General features: G+C 41.6%; 2 protein-coding genes across 3 annotated transcripts; both read right to left on the reverse strand.

The window, feature by feature from the left end:
- Positions 1 to 58: 58 nt before the first annotated feature.
- On the reverse strand, positions 59 to 19511 carry LOC308320552 (G-protein-signaling modulator 2-like). 2 transcript variants are annotated; one of them, XM_080771058.1, is made up of 15 exons: positions 19374 to 19511; positions 11534 to 11755; positions 11065 to 11200; positions 10342 to 10481; positions 9419 to 9542; positions 8733 to 8848; positions 8301 to 8456; positions 7999 to 8107; positions 7344 to 7506; positions 6426 to 6496; positions 5737 to 5922; positions 4291 to 4456; positions 1726 to 1911; positions 1536 to 1624; positions 59 to 935 (listed from the first exon to the last, which is right to left on the reverse strand). In XM_080771058.1, the coding sequence occupies exons 1-15, from the start codon at positions 19397 to 19399 to the stop codon at positions 768 to 770; spliced, it is 2058 nt and encodes a 685-aa protein (XP_080627184.1). In that variant the 5' UTR covers positions 19400 to 19511; the 3' UTR covers positions 59 to 767. The 2 variants fall into 2 exon arrangements, with proteins under 2 accessions (XP_080627184.1, XP_080627183.1); XM_080771057.1 differs by having other exon boundaries at positions 1536 to 1642.
- Positions 19512 to 21755: 2244 nt separating this feature from the next.
- On the reverse strand, positions 21756 to 26756 carry LOC308320006 (fetuin-B). The gene is made up of 7 exons (XM_080770297.1): positions 26413 to 26756; positions 25762 to 25872; positions 25502 to 25589; positions 24791 to 24957; positions 23933 to 24040; positions 23217 to 23297; positions 21756 to 22685 (listed from the first exon to the last, which is right to left on the reverse strand). The coding sequence occupies exons 1-7, from the start codon at positions 26632 to 26634 to the stop codon at positions 22170 to 22172; spliced, it is 1293 nt and encodes a 430-aa protein (XP_080626423.1). The 5' UTR covers positions 26635 to 26756; the 3' UTR covers positions 21756 to 22169.
- Positions 26757 to 27086: the final 330 nt, after the last annotated feature.

The raw sequence follows: 27086 nt of genomic DNA on the forward strand, positions 1-27086 counted from the left end.
AGAAATCCTACTGTATTCCATAAATCAAGGTTGAATAAAATGCACAATGTTAAACATCTGCAGTTTTTCCACATAAATTGAGTTTTATTTCTTTCAGAAGTAGTGAATATAAAAAGACATTTTCTCCCTCACATTTTTAATTCAAAAATCCTCAAGGGTTTGAGCTGGTCAAAAAGGCAAAGCCCCTTTGAACAATTCATTGCACATTTGTGTCTACATAATTGTATATGGTATTTTCTTCAAAAGAAATCAACCGCAAAACAAATCCAAGGAGTGGAAGCTGGGTCTCAAATTGAATTTCCTAGAGAAGCGATGAACATGTCCTTCCTTTTGATTTGAAGGATGCACTTGGGTACTTCCTGAAAGGCTGTGGTTTAATCTTCACCCTGGTTGTGATTATAAATCTTTGCCATCACTTCTGATCTCAGGATACAGAATGAAACCCAAAGAAACACAAACTACATCCTCTAGGTATGGTGGTTGATCGGAGTGGCATAATTTAACTTGCATAGTTAAGAGTAGAGGCCTTAGTGGTGCTGAGAAAACAAAACAAAGGCTACTACATAAATTAAGTGAGATTTCTTTTGATTATATAGTCTAAATGTCCATTACACCAAAGGCTCCGGACCGTATCCTTCATAGCATCCCTGAAAGGCATCGGTAGTAGATGTAAGCTGAGTGACATGTAATGTATGTCAGGAAATAAACGATGGTAGAGCTTTTGGAAGAGCAGGAACACTGGATGGATGTCAAAGAGACGTGCCAGGTCAGTCTGGTTTGGACTGAGTGGAGCCAGGCTGCAGTGGCACCCTCTGCTCTTCTATCCTACTGGCCTGTGAGCGCAGGATCAGGTTGAAAAAGTCCTCATCTGGGACTGTGGGACCCCTAGTGGGAGGAGGTGGAGCAGCACATCGCTGGTCATCTAGTCTGGAGCTCTGAAAGAGGGAAAGAAGTATGAGCGATAAGAAGCAGCCTCAATGAACATGCTGGGGACTTAGATGTCTGTACATATTCTATGTTAAAGATAGAACAATACATTTTTCCCCGATAAGAGTGATCGTTTTCTCCTCAGGAAAAAGAAAATACTGGTACTACAAAAAAATTAGTTTTGTATCCAACAACCTCTACAACGTATCATTTAGCCATTTATTTAATACTTATGCTGCAATAGTTTTATTTTCATTATGATTACCCCTTGCGCTCTCGTAAATCTACAGTAAATCAATTATCACTGTAATGGCGCTCGGTTTGCTCTGCAAGTTTTCAGCAAGTTTTGGACAGTTTAATAAAGGGTGGTTAGAGCGTTCAGACTGAGACGCATCTTTAGAAATGACATTTTGAAACCACCTCTGAATGAGGCTCAAGTCGGATTTGTACAAATCGGATTCCATGTGACTTTTCTGTCCACACTTCATAAAACAAATCATATTCCAATCTGGAAATGGCATAAATCTGATTACATTTAGGCTGGATTTGGCTACCAGTCTAAACGGGGCCTTTACTAAGAGACACTCAGTCTTGATGTAGGACATTACCTGGCACTTGAGAAGCATATCAAAGAAGACATCATCCCCATCTGGGTGCTCAGAGTCGGCCTCGAGACGCTGGCAGAGGGATGGAGGATCTGTGTTGGAGGAAGGGCCTGGAAGGCCAAAATATGGATGTAAAAAAAAAAAGGAGATAACATTAATGGCACAGCGTTCAAAACCCCCGGCCTTTAATTACCTTGTGGATTGGCTGGATTTGTGCTGGAGGTGGGCGGTGTGTGAGGCGGTTCGGAGATGCTGAGTCGCAAACCAGGAAAATGACTGAGGCTGGCCCTCTGGTCGTCCCGCCGACGGGCCTGGGAGCTGGCCACCTGTTCCAGGAAATGACCGGGTTCCTGGGACGCCGTCTCGCCGCCCAAAATACCTTCACACGACAGATATCAATTATCGTTTAAGTTGTTAAATGCCTGAAAACTCGAGAGTTACACTTAACCACTTCAACTATATTTTGTAACTAAACATTTTAGAAAATTATTCACATGGTGCGTTTGTAAATCCACGCTGATGCTCTGCTGTGGAATCAGAGTGCTCTCATCAGAATTATTATTTTACTTTATTTGTTTATTTTGTAATACAGTAAGATATAGTTAGTATTAAAAGTATATTGCTGCACAACTGCAGATGATGCATTCATATCATACAGGAGTAACTGTAAAATCATATTTGAGTGGGATTTGACAACTTGCACTTAGTGCTACTTGACCTCAAAGAATGCTCATGTTCTACATGCAATGCTCTTGCAGCCATATTCCACATTTTTCAAAAATGGCAAGTTTCTACAAGCTCAACATGTTGTGAGATTCCTCTAAAGTGCTGTCCAGACAAGGACGTATTTTGTGTTACCCGCACAAGTACTTAGCCGATCTGCCCTTTCTTCCACACGGAGACGGCGTTTTGGGGGACTTGTGTCACCCCCAGAGTGACAAACTTCGGAGACGCTACTTTGTCGTCTCCGTGTGTACAGCGAATGCCGCCTATTTGCTGAAACAGTGACGCCCCCTCCAAACTAACCTCACGTCACCAGGCTTTCCCCCTCCAAACGAACCTCACGTCACCAGGCTTTCCCCCTCCAAACGAACCTCACGTCACCAGGCTTTCCCCCTCCAAACGAACCTCACGTCACCAGGCTTTCCCCCTCCAAACTAACCTCACGTCACCAGGCTTTCCCCCTCCAAACTAACCTCACGTCACCAGGCTTTCCCCCTCCAAACTAACCTCACGTCACCAGGCTTTCCCCCTCCAAACTAACCTCACGTCACCAGGCTTTCCCCCTCCAAACTAACCTCACGTCACCAGGCTTTCCCCCTCCAAACTAACCTCACGTCACCAGGCTTTAGTCCCCTCGCCCCCTCCAAACTAACCTCACGTCACCAGGCTTTCCCCCTCCAAACTAACCTCACGTCACCAGGCTTTCCCCCTCCAAACTAACCTCACGTCACCAGGCTTTAGTCCCCTCGCCCCCTCCAAACTAACCTCACGTCACCAGGCTTTAGTCCCCTCGCCCCCTCCAAACTAACCTCACGTCACCAGGCTTTCCACCTCGCCCCCTCCAAACTAACCTCACGTCACCAGGCTTTCCACCTCGCCCCCTCCAAACTAACCTCACGTCACCAGGCTTTCCACCTCCAAACTAACCTCACGTCACCAGGCTTTCCACCTCCAAAACAACTGATGGCTGTGTCCATAATCAGCCGGCTTTTTACAGCAACATGAAACGTTCTTTTTTACTTAAAATGATGCAGGTTTACGACGAGCCTTTCATAACCGCCAGCTCACTGGTATTAATTACTTAATGGTTATTGATTAATGTGAATATTGTATGTGAATGAATGGTGTTGTTTGACCTGTAGTGTAAAGGGAAGCCTTTAATATTGTTTGTGCGTTTGTTCATGAAGTGCTAATGGTTTATTTCACCATAACCACTTACATAAGTATCACAGCTATTTCATATTATGTCTATAAATCTCTTCTCCGAAAATAGCCGATCTGCAGCCTGTGAGCTTGTAGATGAGCTATTTTCAGAGAACAGATAATAAACGTAATAATGATAACATGAGATATGTCTGCAGATTTTCACTATGGAAGCCTTACATGTATAATAGCTTCTCTGACTCAACAAAGCCATTGATTCACCTTCAACTATACCGTCGATCTCTGCTGCATGTCAAGACGCCATCTCCACTGTCAAGTCATCTCCATTGTCTTTCATGTCATGTTGTGTGCAAAGGGCCTTGCAAACGGGGAGCGATAAAACGCGCCCATAGTTAATTTTCAATGAGACCTGCGTTTTTGCTCGAAGACGACAACGCAAGTGTATTTACGTGAGCGCGGTCCCGTGAATTTGTTGCGAGCGTGCTCGTTATACGCGTGCACACGCCCGCGACTCACCAGACCTGGATTCGGTTTAGCTTTTCTTTTTTACGCTTCAACAGCCCTGGAGGAGACCCGTCGTTGATCCAGGCCCTAAATGCATATTTTACAATATAGGCTACATCAACATACATGTCTATTCTAATATAGCCTATACTACTACAGCTTTCTCTGGTATCCGGAGTATACCGCTCTCGTCTGGACGACATGCATAATTAACATAACCGCAATGTGGACGCTTGAAACTTTGATGCCGGCTACAAACTTGTGCCGAGCCGTCTAAAGGGTCTAAAGTCAGAAGGTTTACATTTACTCCAAAATGAGGGGAAGGCAGAAGACGAGGTCAGGCAGATTCAGAGGAGGCTAAACTCACACTTTCTCACAGCTACAGGTGGGGTGGTCGAGGAGGGGGAGGGGGTGGCAGGGAGGTGGCTCTGGCCGTTCAATAGGGAGCACCTTTGGTCTTCCATTCTGTTGCTCTGGAAACGTGACAGGAGGTCAAAGAAGTCATCCTCACCCAGCGTGTCTGGCGGTCTCGTCTGCAAATAGGTAAAAAACAGTTTTAGTAGCAGCAAAAAAGCTAAACACCACACAAGCTACCACATATAATATAAGACAAACCTGTCAGCTATCATACGTCTGTGTGAGCCGACAACAGCCATGTACCGTAAATATATTTTTAAATAATTCTATTATAGGTATTTCTGCTTTAATTAAAATAAAATAAAGAGTGTCAGTGAGAAAGGTGTCTGATTCTTATTCTTACCAGTTGCACCGTCCACCAGGGCACAACAACGAAGCAAGATTTTAACATTAAGAGTGCTCTTGCTTATTTCGTTTTTACTCCGTTTTTTATTTATTTATTTACTGTTGATGTTTCTGAGAAAGTAGTAGTAGTAGTGCACTACTAAATGACCTGGTGATGTATGATGATGACACGTCAATGTTGTAATTTACTGGGAAGTCGGATGTCAAGAAAAGGAGTTAGAATTTCAAGGAAAAGTACCGGATTGACTGGTTTGGTTGAGTCACCCGTATGTGCCGTGCCGATATAACCACTAATCACATGTGTCTGCTTGCTCGTCATATATAAGTTGCAATGAATCCGTTCAAGTGAGTTAAATATGGAAGGTTAAGAGAACATAATAGGGGCAACCATGGGAAAGGAATGGATCAGTGGTTTTCAATCTTTTTTTTTTTTAGCTCTGGACCACTAGCATTATGTTAGTTAAATAATGCCTGTTAACTTCATTTAATTCACCTCTCAAATTAACCAATTAAATTAAGGCCTCAATATTCCCCTACGTACATGATAAAGAAAGGGGAGAGTAGACTGGTTACAATTTACAACCTGGACTACTCCTGTCCAGGTTACTCAGACCTACATGTGTCTGCTTGCACCGTGTAACCCATTAAGACCTGAGGCCGATTCTACAAATGCCTTCTAAATCAGTGGCTCTCAAACTATTTTGTGTCAAGGTTGTGGCTTGTGTTGTGCATGTTGGTTTGGCGTGATTGCGGGAGGTTTGGCTGCTGCGCTGGTACAATCTGGTACAATCTGGTACAATCTGGTACAATCTGGGATCCACGTTCAATTGCCTGCTGTGTATTTTGGAAATGTCAAATAGGCAACAAAAAGTCAAATAAGCTAAAAAGAAATTGAGGGGGAAAAAAATCTCATACCTTAGCTTTTACTGAATTGATACCACTGGATATACAGGTAATGAGCTTGTAGATCTGCTAATCTGGCTATGACTATAATGAGTCTGACTTGCCCAACATAGGACTCCAGGTTGAAAGTGGTAAAGAAACACAGTACCTTAGGTGAAGCTGATCTGGCCAGCTCAGGAGATGGAGGCGTGTTGCTGTCTTCCTGCTCGTCTTTGGAAGGAGATTTGCTGTTCTTTTGCTTCTTGCTTTTCAGGCGGTGGAAGAGGAAGCGTTTGGTTGAAGCCTTGATAGAGTTATGTTTGGGAGATTTGTTGAAATCATCTTCATCTTGTTCCTGTTCATTGGTTATACACGAAACTTGATCATGTTAAAAACAAAGAACACGGCATGTTAATACGATTTTGATTCAAACAAGAGCTACTGTAACTCACTACTCTAATGTAGTAAGTTGTACATACCGGTATATTATTCTTCCAGTAGAGTCGAACAAAGTTTGCAAATGTTTTACCCTAAATCAGCCTCATATGGCAATAACAGAAATATGAAACAGGCAAAGGGACTATTTTTCAATTTTTCACAAAAAGCTAAATAAAAGCTTGTCTTTTAATCCCTGACATGTAATAATAAGTGGGGATAATAGAGTTTATAATTTAGTCATGTCTTCGTGACGTTCTTGATTGTATTTTGTGCATCATTAATTTCTCAACATGTTTGCTTATAATATTGCATTGTAAGCATTATCCCTTGCGTAGAACTGTGCATCGTGTCGTTGTAAAAATACTAAATATGGAATGGATGAATACATACAGCAGAAATATGGAATGGATGAATACATACAGCAGGATTTATGTCAGGGCTTGGTCCCACGTTTTCTGTACCGTCTCCTTCCTCTGACTGGCTTTCGACACCTGAAACAAAGACACCACACCCAGACCTCCGTCAGGGGAACATCACTGCTACAGCAGTATAGGACTGCATTATTCTTCAACATATGCTATTTTTGTTCTATGCACCTGCCCAAAACGGATATATATTTATTTTTATGAAATTTTATGAAACATAGGACAAAAACTAGAACTACTACTGTAGATTTGATTAATAAACCATGAGCTAAAATATGATATTATGTACTGCTAAATACATTTATGTAACAAACCAAAATCATGGGTTTAGGGTGTTAGTAACTAAGTATTTGCAAACAGTAAAAACTGTAAAAATAAGATTATCATTGTATTTGCCAACACTCAATATTAAAAAATTATAAAAACAGTTCCAAGTGCAGGAAGGCAAGTTTGTTGTGTAGAATGCTTTATTTTGTAGCTTTTATGCCATTATTGATAGTAAAGTAGGTAGACAGGAAATCGGGAGAGATAGACGGGGAGTGACTAGTGAGTGACACGCAGCAAAGGCTGTCGGGATCAGGACTCGAACCCACAACGCGCTGTCAGTCGCCCAAACCTCTAGGGCTAGGCCAGCGGTCTGGGCCTATTTGGTGTCATTTTAACTATTCAATGCTACTTTTTACTATACTGCTGCTACTTTTCAACATGTGTTCCTACCCACTGGTTCTCAACATCAGGTCTGCGGACCAGCTGTGGCCCACTCAAGAGTTAAATTAACACTGGATTTTACTGCGAGGATCGGGGTCCCGGAGATAACCCACTGTACACTCTTGGAGTTACAGACCCTTAAGTGTCCATTTGAACCGGTGTTGGTCCCGGGAGCCGACACTGAGAAATGACACTGTACAGTTACCTGAGAGGGGGTAGTAACCCCGGTGGTTCGACAGAGCAGAGCTGTTAGTGTTGGTGTTGCAGTGACTGTTGAAGTGACTGTTGGTGTTGGACTTGAGGCTTACAACCAGTCGTAGGTCCGACAGATTCATCGTGGCTGTCATCTCGCCACTTTTGTCTCCAATCTAGAGCAATGACATGATGAAATGTTGATGAAGCCTCGAGTAAGAGCAACTGAAACGTCAATACAGGAAATTAGACACACTGCTGGTGTCAGTGCCACTGCTTACAGGTGATTTGTTTTCAGTACAGTAAATAGCAAATGAACAAGCTATGCTGTTTTTGGCACATATAACTATAAATCAGGCTCAGTCTTGAGAATGAAAACTTTGCCAGACATTTTAAGTTATTGCCACATTTTCACAAATACTCAACTGAACACTACCAATCAAACTAATAATTTCTGTATCAAGATTAAGAATGCGTTATTGTGAAAGTTTCTGTGTGTCATGGACTAGCTCTCAACCTTTCCCCACTACAAAAGCATGTAGTTATTTTGTCTGTTTGCACTTATTTTCGGTTCCCTGTTGTTCTCCAGATGCCCACCAGGTGGGGTTGTGGCACAGCTGATTGTGCTCTCCTACAAAGAATGCAATGAATAAACAGTCAACAATCACCTCTCTGGCAATTTCCAGATGTTTCTCAGCAAAGTGCATGGCCTGCTCGTGATTCCCCAGGGCAGTGTGAGCATTTCCGAGACTCCAGCATGCTCTGCCCTCTCCAACCCTGCAGATAGACAGAAAGGGGAAATGAGCCAAGTAACTCCCAATTTGGGTATGGGTAAAGCAAACAATGAAGGCAGAAAGGGTTACATACATACACTGTGCAGTAACTGAATAGTGAAAGAATTCAAATGAAAATAGGGAACCGGTATGATAACCGTGCAATGTGTTCAACACTAGGGGCCTGTGGCATGTACCTGTCTTTGAGGTCCTGGGCAATGACCAAGTGTTTGAGGTGGTAATCGATGGCCCTCTCATAGTCCCGGAGTAGTGTGTAGGTGTTGCCCAAGCTGTAACAGGCCTGGGCTTCCACTGCCCTGTCCTTCAATAGCCTGGCTAGCTGCAGAGTCCTCCTAGGGGGCAAAATTAGGGGGAGGGGGAGAGTAGAGGTAGGTCAGAGGAATGTTTTGGGTGGGGACAGTGCATGATCAGATATTTTGTCTTTCTTCCTCTCCCTGCTGACTAGTGACTACAGAGGTATCGTCTGTGTATATAGTACAGATAGTAATAAAGGACAGACATTTTTAAATGCTGCAACTGAGAACCACAATCAGAATACTTTGATTATTCATTGAAAATAACCTGGCAATCTTTACCACAAGGGGAGAGGAGAAGTCCTGTAAACTCACTTGTAATGACGAGCAGCCTTGTCAAACTGGCCCAAAAAGATGTAGGCATTTCCAAGGTTACAGTGGGCCCTCCTCTCAGCAGATTTATCCCCAAACTCTTTAGCGATCTGCAGGCGCTGCCAACCAGGGAAAACAGTAGGGTGCACATTACAATCTACCACTATGGTCAATATAAACTAGAAACATTTTGAGGTAAGAAAAAGTATATTTAGAATACTAAATGCATCTGGATAATGTTAGTGATGATGATAAAAAGAGCAAAATTAAAAAAAGGGAAAAGGTTTATTGTAATGTAACTTTAAGCAAAAAGAACTAGGTTACACAACAATTTAATGGGTGTTGGTTAGGTCAGGGGTTCCAAGACTTTTCCGGGCCAAAGAGCACCGCTCACTTAGGCATACCTTCAGCCTAGTGTGAAGAAATGGCAAAAAAACGCAAAGCTTTGAAGCCTATTGTGAAGAAATGGCTAAAGAACGCAAAGCTTTGAATATATTTCTTTGAAATATGACGTCCAAAATAGGGACACCAGGTTGAAAGTGGTTCAACTGGCACAATAATCTAAAAACAAAATGTTTGAACACATATATTTTTAAATATGCTAGTATGTAATCATTTTCCTCTCCTTTCCAATTACGATAGCTGACATTGCAGATGTGCAACAGACGACACATACATGTAGTACCAACCTTTTCGTGGGCAGCCACTGCGTTTTCAAAATCCCCAAGCAGGTAGAAGGTGTTACCCAGGTTCCCATATGTGCGACCCTGAGCTGCATTATCACACAGCTCCGTCACCAGGGTCAGGTTTGCTCTTCAGAAGCACCAACACAAAGACAACTATTATTACATTATCACATAATAACTACTATGACATTATACGTGTGTTTTACAATAGTTTTGATAAGTTCATATTCAGAACATTTGCATTATAAACTATATAATAAACAACATTCAAAAATGCCAACAGCTCCATCCAGCATTGGGGGTAATAATTTCCCCCATTTGAAATCAGACAGAGTGACTGAATCGCACCCTGCACTTTATATATTCAAAATGTTTAATTTTAAGGACATTGAGTGGATCACACCCAGCCCACCTGCCATTCTGCTCTCTCCAAGTCAGTGAATTGAGTATGCTACATATTAATGCAATCCTAGCTCACTGATTAACAAGCAATCTACAAGCTTGCAACAAGTCACAAGTCACAAATCGATCTGTTCTTTTTGAAAACTTTTGAAAATAATAAAATAATAATGATAAAATAATGGCCAATATATTGGTGAAAAATAAAATGGGTCTTAAGTGGTTTGGTCAGACTAATCGATTTAGTCGTGTATAATTAACCCATTCTGGGTGTGTACCCCTTTTGGTGTTTTAACCCTTCCGGGGCGGAAACCCTTTTGGGGTTCTGTACAGTATGCAGGATTTAGAAGGCGTTTTTAGAATCGGCCTCAGTCCAAAATGGGATTGCTTTTGCATTGATTCGTTGATATATCATCTTTTTTTATGTATTAAAAAACAAACCACTAAGAAAATAATTGATAGTTGGAGCCCTAAATCAAATCAAAATCAGATGTTTAGAACTGGCGTAAACACCGTCACCAACTCACTCATAGTACTCTGTGGCTTTCTTCAGAGCGATCCTGGCTTCTTCTGGGAACTCGCCAGGCTCAGCTCCAATCCAGCAGATGCTCTTTCCCTTGGCGTGGTACACATTCCCGAAATTATACAGCGCTCGAGCCTGTCCAACCTACAGCATGCACATGAGATTTTCACTGAATAAGAGTAACCAACATTGTAATTATACACTTAAAATACACTGACGCCAGACCCTCCATTTGCAAGTGGGCTGGCAAGCTATTCAAGATGCTGGTACGCAGCTGTTCCACAGGCATGGTGTGTCTGTGTACCAAAACTATTCCGTGGCTGGATGCCATGTTGTGGTATGATTTAAAACAACATCACAGGATCAATTTAATTGTAAAAGCATAATCAAAGCAAATTGGGCTTCTAACCACATGTCCATCTTTTAAAAAGAGCAAGATTAATGTGCTTCTTTTAGTTTTTCCACCTTTTACCACATTGCTTTCAGCGTGAATGTTAAAATGACTGAATGCCATCACATTCACTCAAAGCACTCGATTACAAACCTAGAAACCACAGAACTGATGTTCTTCTTCTCTGCAGGATATGGAACATGGCTTGATCAAATGGCTGTTATCTGAATTTGAACATCAAAAAAATAGCTTCCTATAATCCTAATCCTAAACCAATTGCATTACTAATGACATTAACTAACATGGATTATTTTCTATAATTTCTATTATACTCACCCTATCATACATGGATCTGGTAATTTCCATGTGTCTTTGGCAACAAACTACTGCTTCATCAAACCTGCCAAGAAGCTTAAATGTGTTGCCAAGATTACCACTGGCTTTGGCTTCTCCAACATCATCCCCTATCGTCCTGGGGGAAAGACAAACTATGATTGATATGAAAAAATGACATTGCACTGGTTTCAGATTACAATGATTACTCTCAGTTACAAACACAATTTCTCAAAATGCACAGTGTGTGTGAAGAACATCACACTATTTATCTTGTAATGAAAGTAAATCATGTCAGCGGATACTATTTATTGTATAAGGTCACTCATGACAATGGCAGTGTTTAGCTAACTGCACCAAGGTTGTGAACCTTTTCTGAAATAAGCATTTAATGACAGGAAGCTTGTATTGTGGGACTGTTTACAGCAAGTGAAAGGTTACCCAGTGAAAATAAGGTAGTGGAACTGTTTACCTGGTAAGTGTGAGGTCATGTCGGTGGTACTCCAGTGCTTTACCATACTCCTGTAGGTGGAAGTAGGCATTGCCGAGCTGGCTGTAAATGGCACTGAGGATTTGAAGGTCTTCTGTTCCAACTTGGATAGCAGACTCAAAGAAAGAGACGGCAGCACGGTAGTCACCACCCTTACACAGCCTCTCGCCTTCTAGAGCTAGTTCTAGACACGATGCTTCCATCCTGCAGAGATGATGATCAGAAGGGAAAGAGTACTCAGTGTAGCTGAAAGCATGTACAAGTAATTTATCCAACAACAAAACAGTTGACGATGGAAGCAACACAAAATGTAATACTGAAGATGCTGAAGAAAAACCAAAAAGAGAAAATAAATCTTCAGTAATAATTTGATCACTGAACCGGGAAGACAGGTAACATTTCAAATGTGATACATATTGTGAGAGTTTGGAAATGTAAGTACAGCTCAGATCACACACACTGTACTTTTTCTGACTTTGATAGTATTGTAGACAGTATTGGAGAAACGGGAACCAAGCAGAGAGTAGTAGGGGAGTCACAAGCAATATAGTCCGCTCGACCCGGGAGTCAAGGTCACATTCAGACCTGTACTTCGGTAGACTCTGTGCGACTGGGAGGTGAAGTTGCATCATTCTTGCATTTTTTTTTTCTGCGTTTGCGTTCACACTGTGTCAAGTAAACCGCAGCAGGGAACTTTATTAATTGAACATTTAATTAATAAACTACACAGTGAAATATATGGTGTTAAAAATATACTTGGAGTAATAGTTAGGACGGAAAATGAGGATAACGTGGATGCAGTGGGTCGTCGGGGACTGGACGTTACTGTGAGTGTGTGAGTGTGTGCGCGCACTGTTCTTTTGGGCACATGGCGGAGGCACAGCGGAGAGTGGAGACGTGAGCGCAAAATGAATCAGACATTTACAATGTACAGTACTCTCATTGAGTTGTGTCCTCATTTGACCACGTCTATCCACGGTAACGCGCTTTGTAAAATATGCCTTCTGCTGTGTTTACTCCTCATTCATCTGCCGCATTGTTTGCTTCATTTATTTTATTTGAAGCGGACTGCATTCCCACCTGCACAGTGAATCAAAGTCAGGTGCACTTGGAAGCGAAATGATTCAAATGAAACCCCTGTTTGTTTGGCAAACTAGAATGAGATTGTTTGATGCGCACCAGAATTCAAATGAGACTTCACACCTGCCAAACAAAGCACACTTTCCGACAGTACGCAGCAGGATTTGTTTTAATCACAGTATAACAAGTGAAGGCGACATTAATAGTTTAAATTAAGGTCACAGAAACATCAAAAGATATACAATACATTTTGTTTGAAATCTGTCCAAGGAATAAGTAATAATTGTCATCGGACAGAAAAATACTGTACTTATTCTGCAATGAATACTGAGCCAGCCTGGCAGCTTTTAAGACATGCAGGAGGGGTGTCAGAGCAGAGTCTGCTGTAAAATCCCCACCGTTAGCTCCTTTACCTCATTGGCAGCATTCATGGATTCATGCAAGTAGACAGTTTTTAGACAGTTTGCAACAACAAACAAGGAGAGGCTAAAAGGATGTTCCATTTCCTGTGTAAGGGAACTCCAAAGATTCCAAAAATACCTTGGAATGAAAATGTATGCCTAAGGTTTCACCATGAACACAAAGTAGTAGACTCAGACGTGTTTGTGGTGAGGACCAGCATCTTATATCTTACACGCCCTTCCTGTGGAATTTAAGACCATTTCTTTTTTCCCCTCCTTCTGCCCATAAAAAAAAAATCAAAACCAGTTATTCTACAACTCAGTCAGAATTTAAAACAATTCCAACAACAGGCTACAATGTGACGCTCACATTGATCCCCTAGAAAAATGTGCAAGTGCTACAGAGGCCAAAAGGATTACATAAGCAATGCAATTGCATACGTCTTATCACACACACACACACACACACACACACACACACACACACACACACACACACACACACACACACACACACACACACACACACACACACACACACACACACACACACACACACACACACACATCATACTGGTGTACAGTCATGGTCCCTTGGCACTACAAAGGCTCGGGATTTTTTTATTTTTTTAAGACGCTTTATCAAATCCTATGACATGCTTGTCATTGGCCGTTTTCTTAACGGTGCTGGAGATTAGCTGTACAGACGGATGGACACACACAGACTCGGACGGATTGCAAAACACACTCTCTCCCCCTACCTTCGGCCTGGAGGAGACAATAAGTCCTACCAAAATACCATACAACTTAAAGTTAATTAATATCTCACTACAAATAGATCAAATTTCTGACCCACATACCTCTTGTCTGAGCCTCTTGATCTGATACGTTCTATGCCTCTTGATCTGATACGTTCTAGACAACGTGATATGATAGACATCTTAAGCTTCTGAATCACACTCGGTGAAGATAAGAAAAATGCAGACCTCAGCTTCTCTCCTTGATGAGCATACGCAACATAAAGGCACACTACCACAGTGACACACTAGCCCATTAAAATAGTTTTCCCTTTCTGCTGCCGTCTCTTAAGGTGCCATGCCAACCTGCATGCAGCAAAACAAAGGACTTAATCTACTTAATCTGCTGTGTACTTCCAACTCACCTCGACTGTCAGTGAGGAGGCATAGTCTTGTTAATTGTAGCTTAACTGTGGTTTATTCCATCGTAGAGATGGCCAGAGAGAAACGGGGTGGTCAGATGGATTTAGTGTGGAGAGAGCTATCATTCTTGACACCTCCTCCCAAAGTCAGTAGCATGTGTCTCTGAGCCACCTGATGGTGTGTCACTTCCAATTAGCCTTGAGGATGAATAGTGATTATAGTGGCTGTGGGGAGTCCTAATGCTCTTTGAAACAACAGCCGGGACAGCAGTGGCTCAGACAGGAGGTAAAGCAGCCGCTTGGGAAAAGGTTCCCGGTTCGATCCCAACTCCCCCTGTGTTAGTGTCAAAGTGTTAGGAACCCCTAACTGTTCCCGATGAGCAGGTTGGTGCCTTGTATGGTTTCCCCCACCATCAGCGGGTGAATGTGTGAATGTAAATGCATGTTGTAATGCGCTTTGGATAAAGAAATAGAGTAAATGCACCATTTACCATTTTATTTGACCATGTTATTAACAGCCTGTGAAATCATCATACAGTCACTCATCGCCTGCCTGCCAGGGTGGGAGGGCGCATTTACTTTGTCCTGGGTTTGTAATCATTATACTCCTGTGTAATCATATACGGTATAAGGTATCATTCAAAATAATAAAAATCACACCCGTGTTAAGTGAGGTCACTGAGGTGCACTCTAATCATCAGTCCAGGCACCTTGGCTGGTAATCCAGTCTGGCAGTGTGCCGCGGGCTCGACTACCAGAGTACCAGATGGAGGACAGAGAAACAAAGTCACTCACTGCATTATATAACTCCCTTGCCATGGACGTACTGTATGTAGGGTGCCACCCTTACATCCATGGCAAGGCCAAGTGGCCTACGTAGAGAAATCCACTTGTCCCAATTAACTAGGATGACAAACGCAAGGTCCCCTCCAGGAGAGCTAAAAACACACTCTAATCAGTTCCTTATCATACAACCGAATGAATGACTGTCTGTCTGTCTGTCTGAATGTGTGTCAGAAACACTGCCGTAGCTCCTCACTGCCTGCACCAATCACTCCCACTTTTCTTTTTTCAATTTCTACAAATGATTGATTAATAATTAATTTATTAGTGCATTACAATTACCCATCCACTTACACTTATGAAAACATGCTTTTGGGGAGATAAAGTGCGCACTCCGGCGAAAACAGCTAATCTACAAGCTCACAACATCACAGGTTGCAAAAGCCATGAGTTTTCTCAAGCCAGAGCTCAGAATTGTGCACATTTTGGACACAAATGCACCTATAACTTCATCTGTGCGACTCACAAAATACACTTGGGAGTATCTGTGTGACTGTCCATAGTTTCTGTGGTGCATGTCTGGGGGGCCTTCAAACTTTTCAAATGGGGGTCTGGGGGCTAATAAGTGTAAATGCTGTGGTCCTTGCCATGAACATATTTCCCTACCATGCATTTGTACGAATAGTTTCATGTTATAGTGCTGTTTTTATTCATTAAAAAATATATAATATACAAGTTAAAATGAACGGCAATTAAAGATATTTATGGGGGGGGCAATAATATAATGGGTAAGGACTAGTAAAACTAATTCTCAAGTTATTTTATCATGTTACATGACATTAGCTCTTTGGAGTACTTACCTGTTTTGTATGTTATTTACTCCGTTTCTCGTTACAACAAGCTGCCTGAAACTCATTGTGACAGTGGGATTAAAAAAGCAGTTTGAATTGAATCTCAGATGAGCCAGGTGATATCAACGCACATGATGACATGATGCCAGCTAGTTCACACAGCACACAGCTAATATAGCATGGCTACATTGGCTAGTGTAGGAGCCAAAAAGGGTGTTTATTTGTATTTGTGCACTGGATTGAATTATTGATATGTGAGGGGTAGAGGCTGTGGGTCACCTCCAGCGGCTATAAATAATGGCACTCACCTGTCTCACCACCTGCTCACCTGATGGCTGTTTGGATTTGGAGGTAGGGTGAGCTGGGAGAGCTATTTTGCTGACCGCATTTTGCATTTGATTTGTATTTTTGCTCACCGTTTAACTTATTTATTATGTATTGCATATTTATTGGCAAGAATTGTAATATTTGGTGCACTGAAAAGAAGTAAATAATTTTAAATGTATGAGAATGTTTGGACACGAGTCTTTTTAGTTGCGCGTTATTACAGTTTTTTTTAAGGGCCCTCTGTAGTACAGCTGAGGCAAATTGGGGCTTTTGTGACCTTTATTGTAAAGCCATTAAGAAGTAATGGTAGGCAGTCTAGCCACCAAAGCTGCTAGTAGCGACTATTCAGACCATCCATCCATGTCACTATCTATAATGTACAGTACAGTTGACTGCATCAAAATAGAATTTATAGGGACTAGAATTCATACCAATGTGCTACTGACTTGACTATACATGCATCCAGTAGGCATTTCTGTGGAGCTAATTTAACTTAATTTAAGAGTGATTTAATTTGCAGTGAACTGGAAAACAAATACAGTACAAGACTGGGGTTTTACTGTGACAAACAACAATATATTCAATATGGCTTCCTGTAAGTAGTAGGGTGTCAACACAAATATTATTGGCCATTCACAAGTTCTGCTGAAAGGCTAATCTATGTAAACTAAACTTATAACCAAACGATCACATAAAGAGTCTCATATCTACTCTTTATATTAAATTCTGACATTCTGACAATATTGACATGGTCCAGCCCAGCCTATCATGACTGGCCTTTGAGTTTGAGTCCTGTTCAATCAATAAAGGTGATGACAATCAATGATGACATCATCAAGAGGTGTTTCACACTCAGCTCTAAGGTATATTAATGATATAGTAGAATGTTGAAAATTTGTGGAATGCCCCTTTAATAGTGAACACTGCCGACTGCCGTTACCTATCCATACAAACCAATCCATAAATGGATAACTATAATGTTGATTACTTTTTATAATAAAACAATGACCAGCAACAGCAATAATGACATTGTCAACCCGCTAAAACAAGGCTTAATGTTAATAGTTGGGGTCGGCAGTGACTCAAGGGTAGAGTGACCGGATGGGAACCGCAAGGTTCCCAATTCAAACCCGGGCTCCCCCAGAATTAGTTAATATTATTTTTAATTATTAATTAATAAGTGTCGAAGCAAGACGCTGGACCCCTAAATTGCTCCTGATGTGCAGGACCAGGTTGGTGCCTTGCATGGTTTCCTCCGGCATCGGTGTGTGAAAGTAATGCACAATCTCTGTAAAGCAACTTGGATAAAGGCGCTATATAAATACACCATTTACCATTTAATAGTCATTGTGTGTACAATGAAAGCATAGCCTAGTCCTGTCAAATCTCACACCTGATCAGCTAGTTTTTTTTAGGATTTGTACAACACCAGAGAGATGCATAGTCAAGTGCCACTGCCTACCTGTGGCGCGCATGAAGTTTGTGCTCCCTCACCTCCCTGTCCAGAAAAGTGCCACTATACATGGCAGTATATTGGGCAGTTCAGCAGTCCTAGTGACACCCTGAATAAACACAGCCAGAGGACACACATGAGGCATCCCTGTCAACGACAATGCACACGACAAAATGAGTGACCAAAGTGACTCTGCTGCGTTCGAAATAGACTGATCTCAAATTCATTGAAACTAAGCCTTCCGAGTGAAAGTCGAACACCACCTCCAATGGCAGAGTGGGAGGATCTAGACTAGAGTAGACCTCAACAACACACCTGACACCTCAATCCCTCTCTATCCCGCCTCACTCTAGAAATTGGAGATGAAATACGAGAAAGGATGTGTTCACCTAATGCCGGTAAATGACAACTCATGGCATTACCTATAGCCCTGAAACATGACTGTCATGATTACCCTGAAACATGACTGTCATGCTCGTGAAGTATGAGCGTCATGTGAACCATGGCTAGGCATTACCCAACCAACACAACTCAGGGCCACTGATGTAACTGCATGTAATATTTCAATTAAATTCAAACTAAATGTTGTCCCAGTGGCCAATTTACATCTGAACTAAAGTCAGTAGACTCTTCCTTATACTACAAACTACCTACTAAGTCCATCAATAAATACTATATAGCTGGTCCCTTAACAGGAAATGTTTCTGTTTTGCATTTGGTCATCTTGTTTCATATCGAATAAACTCACTCAGAAATGGGGAACTTATATAGGCTACTGTATAATAGAAAGTTTGAAACTCACAGGATGAATGAATTGACAAAACAATATCCTGTTCTAACAAATAGTATTATGGATATTATCTCAACCCTATTTTCCTGGGGTTGAGGTGAGTACAGAAAGTTCACATGAGAGGTAACAAAGATTATGTAAAGTTTGGTGGCCTAGCTGTGCTGCTCCTGTGTGACTGACAAATTATGTGAAATATAAATAATTCTCTCCTATAGCTTATAGGCTCATCTTGACTATTTTAAAGCACTATATGGTCAGACTGGAGTGGAGTGGAAACGTTGAGTGGATAGTTTGCAATTTGTTAACCAAATAACCACCTTATTTGACCGGGGGGTCCGTGTCCCCTGAGGTCAGGTCCGGGGTAGCGCGGTCCCGGATACACCGGCGGCGGGGGTAGCCTACGTTTCCCAGTCTACAGACCTGCTTAAATTATTGCAGAATGTTCGCCCCAAAAGCCAAGGGATGCTCGGGTTCAAGTGGTTAAAAGGAAGTTGGAGTCGTGCCCTAAACCCACAAAAGCTCCATTGAGTTTGACCAAGGTAAATGAAAAACTTTTTTTTACACGAGGTGCTCAAACAAGCAAGGACCTATATTCTAATCTATGCTATGGGATCATGGTTAATATCCTGTAGGATCAGTTCATGCCGCTGACATCAGTGACTGATGACATGTTTGGTATGAACTTTTACATAATTCCTCGCGATTTTCCACACAGTCAGTCAACGGGGACGTTGGAGCCAGAACATGATGCCACACGTTCTTTCACTGGAAAAACTGGTGTGAAGACAGTTTATTGGTGTACAATTAAGTTTGTACACACTTCTGTTCTCTAAGTTATTCCACTTAAAGTGAACTTTTCAATGTTTTTGGCTGCGGCACCGCATCGCAGTCATGGTTCGAGTTGACAGAAACCTGAGACAGCATTACAACAAATACAGAAACTTAATAGTAACGTTTACAAACAAAACACAATCTTACCTCACGAAGTGCGCGCGCCCGTCCATATGAATGTATGCCTTCAAGGACAAGCTACGGACCAGGATGATAATAACTCAGCTACCTAGTTAATACGTTTGGCTTCCATGCAGATGTTTAGCAGCCAGTTGCCCACCTTAATAAAGAAACGGGTATCCCAGAGAAGCAGAGCTAGAAAACAAGCCAGAATCGAAGCCACGCCTTGAAATCAAATCCAGCCACCAGCTAGCCTAGTAGTTCTATAAATTCTACAACACTGTGATCCGTTCTTCTTATCGATTAGATTTTGGGGCGGCTTTGATTTATATTCTATATTTAATCCTCCTCTAAGAGTTGCCGTCCTAATTCCTTTAGCGAATGAATCATAGCAACAATAAGCCAACAAATCATATATTTAGTTCGTGCATCATCAACTACATATATTAATATTAACTTTTAAATAGTTTCTGATCTCCGAGTCTGCACTTATACTGGGGAGAGGAGTGTCCCAATCAACTGAATCAAGCGGGTCAAGTCTGCCCTCTACAGGCCTGGTTGTATATTACGCTCACAGTTGCATTCATGAGGCCCCTTACCCGTTTATCAATGGCCCCATTCACAGAGCTTTTTGCATTTTTTTCTAAATCAACTTTTACATTGTGGTATTCCAAATTATATTTCTTTGTCATAATGTATTCTTATTTCTTAATAGGCTATTATTATTGTACAGAATACGCACATCACTTAGTGGAGGTGCTGGTTTCAAAAAGTGACATAGGAAAAGAGAAGGGAACCCACACACTCATATGCTCCAAAAGATAAATGTATTGACAACGTTTCGAGCCAAGGCTCTTCATCTGGTCAAAACTCTTTTCCTATATTATTATTGTGCAACAATGATAATTTCTCATCTTATCTTTCTGTTTTTGTCTAAATATAAATTGGGTACCTGAGACAGATTGAGTGCTGGCCTGCGCTTAGATTGTCTTTCCAAACTGGAATGCAGCACAACCATAAGAGCACTCGTTTCCCTGCAGCCGTTGTGGCAGTTTGCCGGTCAAAAGCAGGCCTCATCAGTCACCAGCGTGGCTGCAGCAGATGTGGACATCCGCTTCCCTAGATGAATTCTGGTCTTCACTTGTGTCTAGTGGTCTGATCTTTAAAGGGAATACCTCCCCATACCATGATGAACTCCATAGGCCTGCCCTACAACACCAACTTGCCTGTGTGCCAATATAGGCCTATCTGTCATTTCTCACAGATAAAGTCCAGTAGGATTTGTAGAATGACATTTTGGTACCGGAACCCTCCAGAAATCCTCTAGAGCACATTCTGCAGATGCCCTATGCACATACATCTGACATAACATTTTAAACTAACACGCAAGGATTGAAATACTTTTAAATATTTATTTGGTCACCTGTCTCTCCTCTGCAGTGCTGGTAATGTAATCCTGTTAATTGGAAGGGGCCAAGCACTGTAGAGGTGTTTGTTATTTTGCATGTTTATTGTATGTTTGGCACCTGAAACATTTATTGTATTTATTGAAATTAAGTTTGAAAAGCAGTAAAAAGCCCAGGGGCCTTGGTTCGCCTGTTGTTTGAGTTATTGATACCAATTACTGTGATTTGGCTTGGTTTGTCCCACCTGTTTAAGAGCAGGTATGCTGCAAGTGAGAACTGAGGAGATGTTCAGTTTGACTAGCCAGGAAGAACATATGGGGAGAGCTGCCAGGGCCTCATGGAAGGCATAGCCTGTCAGCAGTCTTCTTAAGTGTAGCTATAAGTGTTCTGTTTCCTATTTTTGGAACGTCATTTTGGCCAGTGTTTATTTTTGTATTTGTTGCCAGCTTGCACTGTCTAATGAACGTTTGGAGGTAAATAAAATACCCCAAAATATACTTTGTGGAGCCTTGTGCCGTCAGCCAGCCTTTCCACAATGTCCATCATAGCTTTGCAAGTTGCAGTGGTGGAAAAAGTACTCACATTTTTGTAGATCTTCTATTTGTAGAGCAGAGGTATTTGTACATTTCTGCCACTTGATCAGATCAAGTGTAGATCAGCTATTTTCAAATGTCCGAAATGTATATAGGGCGGTTGTTAATGTATGGTTTGTATAACAATAATTTACCCCAGTGCAGCACTAATACTATCTCTCTCTCTCTGTTTCTGGCAAACAGCGCCCCTACTGGTACTCAGTCATACTCGTGTTCATTAATACATACACGGGTGAACACATAGGTGAACACAGCCATTGCTGGTTGTAGGAGTGGTTGCACCACTCAAAAATACCTAGGCTACACCACTGGTGAGTTGCCTGTGTGAAAACATTTGAAAGGGGCAGCCGGCAGCTCATACAACAATGAGGCACATCATCACGTATCTTCACAGTACATCAAGAGTTAAATTAATTTGTTCACCAATAAACACTTTTATTGAATAGTTAAGAAAACATGTAGATGTTTCACTAATAGTGTTTTCTTTTTAACAAGTGGTATAACCCCGTTTTGATCAAAACATAATTGGTATCAAATGTGCTTCAAATATGTGCCAAATTATGTAAAGCTCTGCACAAGTACTGAAACATTCCTTTTCAAATATATATTTTGCAATATCAGAATGAGAACCACAGTGATAGCTAGTAATATAATTATAATTGCCTATTGCTTTAGTATATATCAACAATTTTACATGAAGGCAAATGGTTAGTTATTCAGTTGCACAAAGTATCTGCCTTAGAGGAAAAATCTAAGAAAAGAGCTTTAACTGCCCCCCTTTACCTTTCTTGTCTTTAACCAACTTTGCCAGCGTGCAACACCAATTAGACTGTAGTATACCTGGAAGGACCAGGACAGGAACGGAAAGGGGATGAACCAATGGGGAAAACGGACATGAAGATGGGGGAATGAGGTGGCGCTGCTTCCAGCAAGGCCTGCCTTTTCTTGCGATACGTCTTCTTGTAGCGGAAGTTAAGGGGGGGACGCAGTGCCACGGGGCCCCCTATCTCCTCAGAGGATGAAACAAAAGGCAGAGATGGTGGCGGTTGTGGTTGTCGTTCGGTACTTAAGTCTGCGCTTTCATCTGACTCGCTAGACGAGGAGCTTAAAGGGTTAGAGGGCTTGGAATGAACTGGCGGTTCAAAGGGCACAGGGTCAAAAGGCACTGGGACAAAGGGTGCTGGGACCTCTGGAAGAACAGCAGGGGGCAGTGTGGGATCGGATGGAACAGGCTGGGGATAATTTCCCTGGTCATGAATCAGAGATGGTTGGGTCGGGATCATGAGGTCAGGTTGAAGGTCATGGCCCTGAGGCTGCATTGGTCTGAGGATGTCAACGTTCTAACGAAGAAGGGGAGAGAAGCAAAAGCAAAGCGAGCCAAATCAGCCAATTATATAACAACGACATCACACTCCAACAGTATGGAGGATTAGATAAGAAAACATAATAACTTTTTGAGGGTGATTTACTTATTACTTAAAAATGGCAGCTGCTGTGTAACCACAGCTGGTCAATGTTCTCTCTGCTGTGCTTTCACGGCCACTTGCTGTAGTTGAGACCTATGTTTCTCATTGGCAGTACTTACACTCGTCAACACCATAACACACGTCCTGATTGGCTGCCTTGTCTCTAGGCAACCACGCACTTTTTGCCTCTAGCCGACCTCTCAGCCTTAAGGCAGCTGGTAATGAATTGATGTCATCAATTCTTGTTTTTTTTTTCAGAGTTATCATCAGATTCAGCATTGTACATAATGTAATGTGGTTGAGGCTTTACATGGCTACTCTAATTACTACTATTAATAAGAAACAAGAAAAAATGTATACGAAGCAGATTGTTGTGGAACAAAGACTGACAACCATTGCTTGTACCTGTACTTTGTACATCTCACAGGACACCTGAACATCAGGATGGATGTCCCCACGCATGGAGCCTGCACAGAAACCCGCAGTCTGAAAAGAGAGGGTTGAAAAGGAAACCACCTATGTAAAGAGATAGCAGGTACAAAATGCTTTTTATTCAGCACACTTGCAGCAGGGGACAGCAGTGGCAATTGTTGATTGATTAATTGATTACTTAACCATGCATTTCCCATGCATTTTTCCAATAGACGTTTCAGAAAGTATTTATTTAAAGAGCTGTAAGCCTCGTACAAAGCCAACTCGGATGGTGACAAACTGACAACTCATGACAATAAACCACATTTTTTGAGCCGAACAAATAATTAGAAAGAAGAAAAACAACAAAAAGTGTTGTACCCTGCCCTTTTTTTCTTCTTTCTAATTATTTGTTCAGCCCAATTTTATTTATTTATTGTCATGAGTTGTCACCATCCAAGTTGGGTTTACAGTTCTTTAAATAAATACTTTCTGAAATGACAAAAATGAATGGGAAATTATATTCCGAGCCGCTCGTCGGGGGCGGGACTGCGACGCTCTATACTGTATAAACGTTGTATTATGATTAAAATCGTAGTGTTTTGCCCTCTATTTGAGGGTCCACTTGTAATATCGTGATGGCCCATCAGTGGGCCCTGGACCACAGGTTGAGAGCCACCGCTCTACTGTATGCTGTAGGCCTACAGTACCTCTGTGTCAGATTCGAGTGAGATACGTTGACATGTGCCTGAATTCGTCAGTCCTTCTGGGCACTCCTGGACTGTGTACTCTACAAAGCTGGCCTTCACTGGTATAACCTGAAACACACACACACACACACACACACACACACACACACACACACACACACACACACACACACACACACATGCACACATGCACACACACACACACACACACACACGACAATGTGCTTTTCTGTTAATGTAGTTTCCGATTTTGAATCCCAAATTCAGAAATAACCAACGTTAACTTCAGGTAGGTGTTCACCAATAATACCTACCTGATTACTACTAGTAATAATATACTATGTCACAGTATATTGGTTTGTAAATCAGCTGCTTTGGTGGTAAACAATAAAAGTACATGAAATATAATATATACTTATATAATCAGTATAATTCAGTACATGAGTGCAGTACATGGTTTCCAACTGGGGCCTTGGCCTGTGACCATACCTCACCAGATGTTTTGAGGGAGATAGACGAAGGAAAGAACATTTTGGATAAACAGTACCAGGAGAATATTTGAAATCCGTCTTATGACGTTATTGTTTGGAACAGACTCCTAAACAAAGTTTAAAAGGGCCAGAATTTAAGATGTGCGTGTGGCTCCTACAATATTGAGTAGATACTCTGTCCCTATTGCTGCTCAAACCTGCTTGCTATATACTGTAGGTCTCATGCGTATTAATTAAATACTATTTCTAAGTTTGATCAATGGGACTGGTCTGGGTCATTAAATCTGGTAGATGCTGGAAGACCCCTGGGTCTTCCAGCATCTTCCCTCTACAGGTGCAAGACGGTATAAATGAGGTTTAATTGTACCTGTGATGCAGCTCTAGTGATTGTCTTCACCCCCAGTTCTGCCCCTAGTGTAGACTGTCTCTTATAGGAAAGCAGTGTAACTGCCGCAGCATTCACAGCGTCAGGGCTGTCCACAGACAACAGGAGAGGACAGGTCGGACATGTCTGCTGTAACGTCTCTGGGGGGTCTGCAGGTGGGCACCGGAGTTATGGAGTTATTCACAACAAATATAATATGATCACCTGCTGCAAAATATTATCATGTACCGTCATTTTTGATTATCCCAACTCTATTCATGTAATCTGATTATTAGTTCTCCAGTCCTCTTTCATCCAATATCCAGGTTGTTTAAAATGACAGGCAATACATTTAATAATATTATCATAATATATGGCATGGGTGGGCAGCATTTACTTCCTCTTCCAGAGGGCCATACTGAAGTTTAATAAAGTGGTAAAATTGAGATGACCCAGCTAGGGGCCGAGTCTGGCAGGATTTGTAGGAAAAAAGCATCACCTTTGTCGACAATTGTACACTCTAGAAACCTCTTTCTTTCTTTCTTTCTTTCTTCCTTGAGACATTTTCCAACACTTGAGCACACATTTCAACATATAAGCTATCTATATCAGCTATATTTCCATAATAGTGATGATGCTATATTGTTTTGACATAATGGTATGGGGCTTTGTATACAACTATTTGAATGTGTGTTCATGCTGATGTTACTGTACCTGGGACCAGAGTGCAGTCATAGCTGTACAGGTAAGAGTAGCCCTCTGCTGTATGGAGAATGGTTGTGTTACAATTTCCAGAGATTTGCTGCAAGCAATAGGACCATTAGTGAAGTGAAGAGGAGACATAAAACAATATACTGTATGAAGCATGTCTGTTTTTGAAACACACAGGAAATGTGGTCTTTTAGGTCAGGACACTGAGTTGTTTAAACAGGCAGTATGGTGTTAAACAACAACAATCTAATTGTATATCCTACCGTTTCCATGAAAGCTCTGATGTCACAGCGTTTCCATGGTTTAGGGTTGGCGACATGACACTTTGTCTCCAACACGTCTAGGTCCAAGTAATACACGTTCCCAGCAGGACCCTGACGTGCGCGCGCACACACACACACACACACACACACACACACACACACACACACACACACACACACACACACAATCAGTATAATGATTCCAATAGAGAGCGAAAGGTACTGTATAGTGATGGCAGGAAAAATACCTTGCTAATTTGACTATTAAAAAGTTAAAACGCCAGCTTTCTATTCCGCCTGACAGTACTGTCCAGGCAGCAGGCATTATGTTTAAATAGTGTTTGTCCCAGTCGTGAGAGACACTGAACTGAGGTGACATGGCCAGTGGCAGACATCCCAAGTGACATTTGAAAGAGGATGCAGAGACACATTTCTTCAATCGTATTAATAAATGTCTTTAAGTGTGTTTGTTTGTTGTTAGTTGTATAGACACTTTCTATTGAACAGTAGCTACATTTCTATAAAGGTATCCCTTTGGTTTACTGGTATATGAGGAAAGAAAACAAATGAATCTTTTCTTGAATACGAACAAGTCACTGAATCCAACTTGGAAGATCATCAGCACTTTGTAACATTGCATACGGTACTAACCTGTGCATGCAGATGAACATTAGCAATACGGTTGAGGGCAAACTTGTAGCCGTCTGTCCGATCCTCATTGATGTACGTGACAGCCAGACGAGAGAGTTTCTCCACAGCTTTGTCATTACAAGGAATAGGAGCTAGTTCAATGGGAGCCAGTCCCACACCTTCACCATAAACGCACAGCTGCTGAAGGAATAACAGGGGTAATATCCAGGTTGATTTCTCCATGTTGGTTGTGGTTCACAGTAGAAGAAAAGCAGCTGGAGTTTGTTCTGTTCTGTTTGCATTTAGTCCGCGGGGAGTGTACTTTTGGAATCAAAACAGAAAAGGTTTTGAACAGAAGCCAAGGACAAAGTTTACGATGGTATCAGCCAGCTTGTGAATAAATTGTGAATGAATGTTGAAATATCTATACATAAATCATTGGCTGAGACATAGTTTTCAAACGGACGCACATTATGTATTGTGTAACAAAAGGGTCCAATACATGCAGCCCATTTTTGTTATGTTGTGTTATTTCTATTTTGGGTAATCCCATTCTGTCTTTGAAGTCTACTTCACGGAGTGAATAAAGAAGGCGCTGGAGCAATTTGGATGATTGGAGCCTTTTTATTTTAATAGCAGGGTGCAGAGCACAGTAATCTGACATTGAAATGTTGTCTTTTTCTCCTGTGCTCGGT

Source organism: Protomyctophum bolini (genome assembly GCF_963924005.1).
Source record: "Protomyctophum bolini genome assembly, chromosome: 8".
NCBI classification, from domain to species: domain Eukaryota; kingdom Metazoa; phylum Chordata; class Actinopteri; order Myctophiformes; family Myctophidae; genus Protomyctophum; species Protomyctophum bolini.

Bases quoted from the DNA above. Each gene is read 5' to 3' on its own strand.
- LOC308320552 (XM_080771057.1), bottom strand. From the start codon at position 19,399: ATGGACGGGCGCGCGCACTTCGTGAG. The intron at 11,756-19,373 runs GTAAGATTGTGT...TCATCTCTGCAG, and splicing joins GGGCGCGCGCACTTCGTGAG to GATGGAAGCATCGTGTCTAG. The intron at 9,543-10,341 runs GTGAGTTGGTGA...GTGCTTCTGAAG, and splicing joins AAAGCCACAGAGTACTATGA to AGCAAACCTGACCCTGGTGA.
- LOC308320006 (XM_080770297.1), bottom strand. From the start codon at position 26,634: ATGGAGAAATCAACCTGGATATTACCCCTGTTATTCCTTCAGCAGCTG. The intron at 25,873-26,412 runs GTTAGTACCGTA...CGCGCACGTCAG, and splicing joins ATGTTCATCTGCATGCACAG to GGTCCTGCTGGGAACGTGTA. The intron at 24,958-25,501 runs GTACAGTAACAT...GCCCACCTGCAG, and splicing joins TGACTGCACTCTGGTCCCAG to ACCCCCCAGAGACGTTACAG.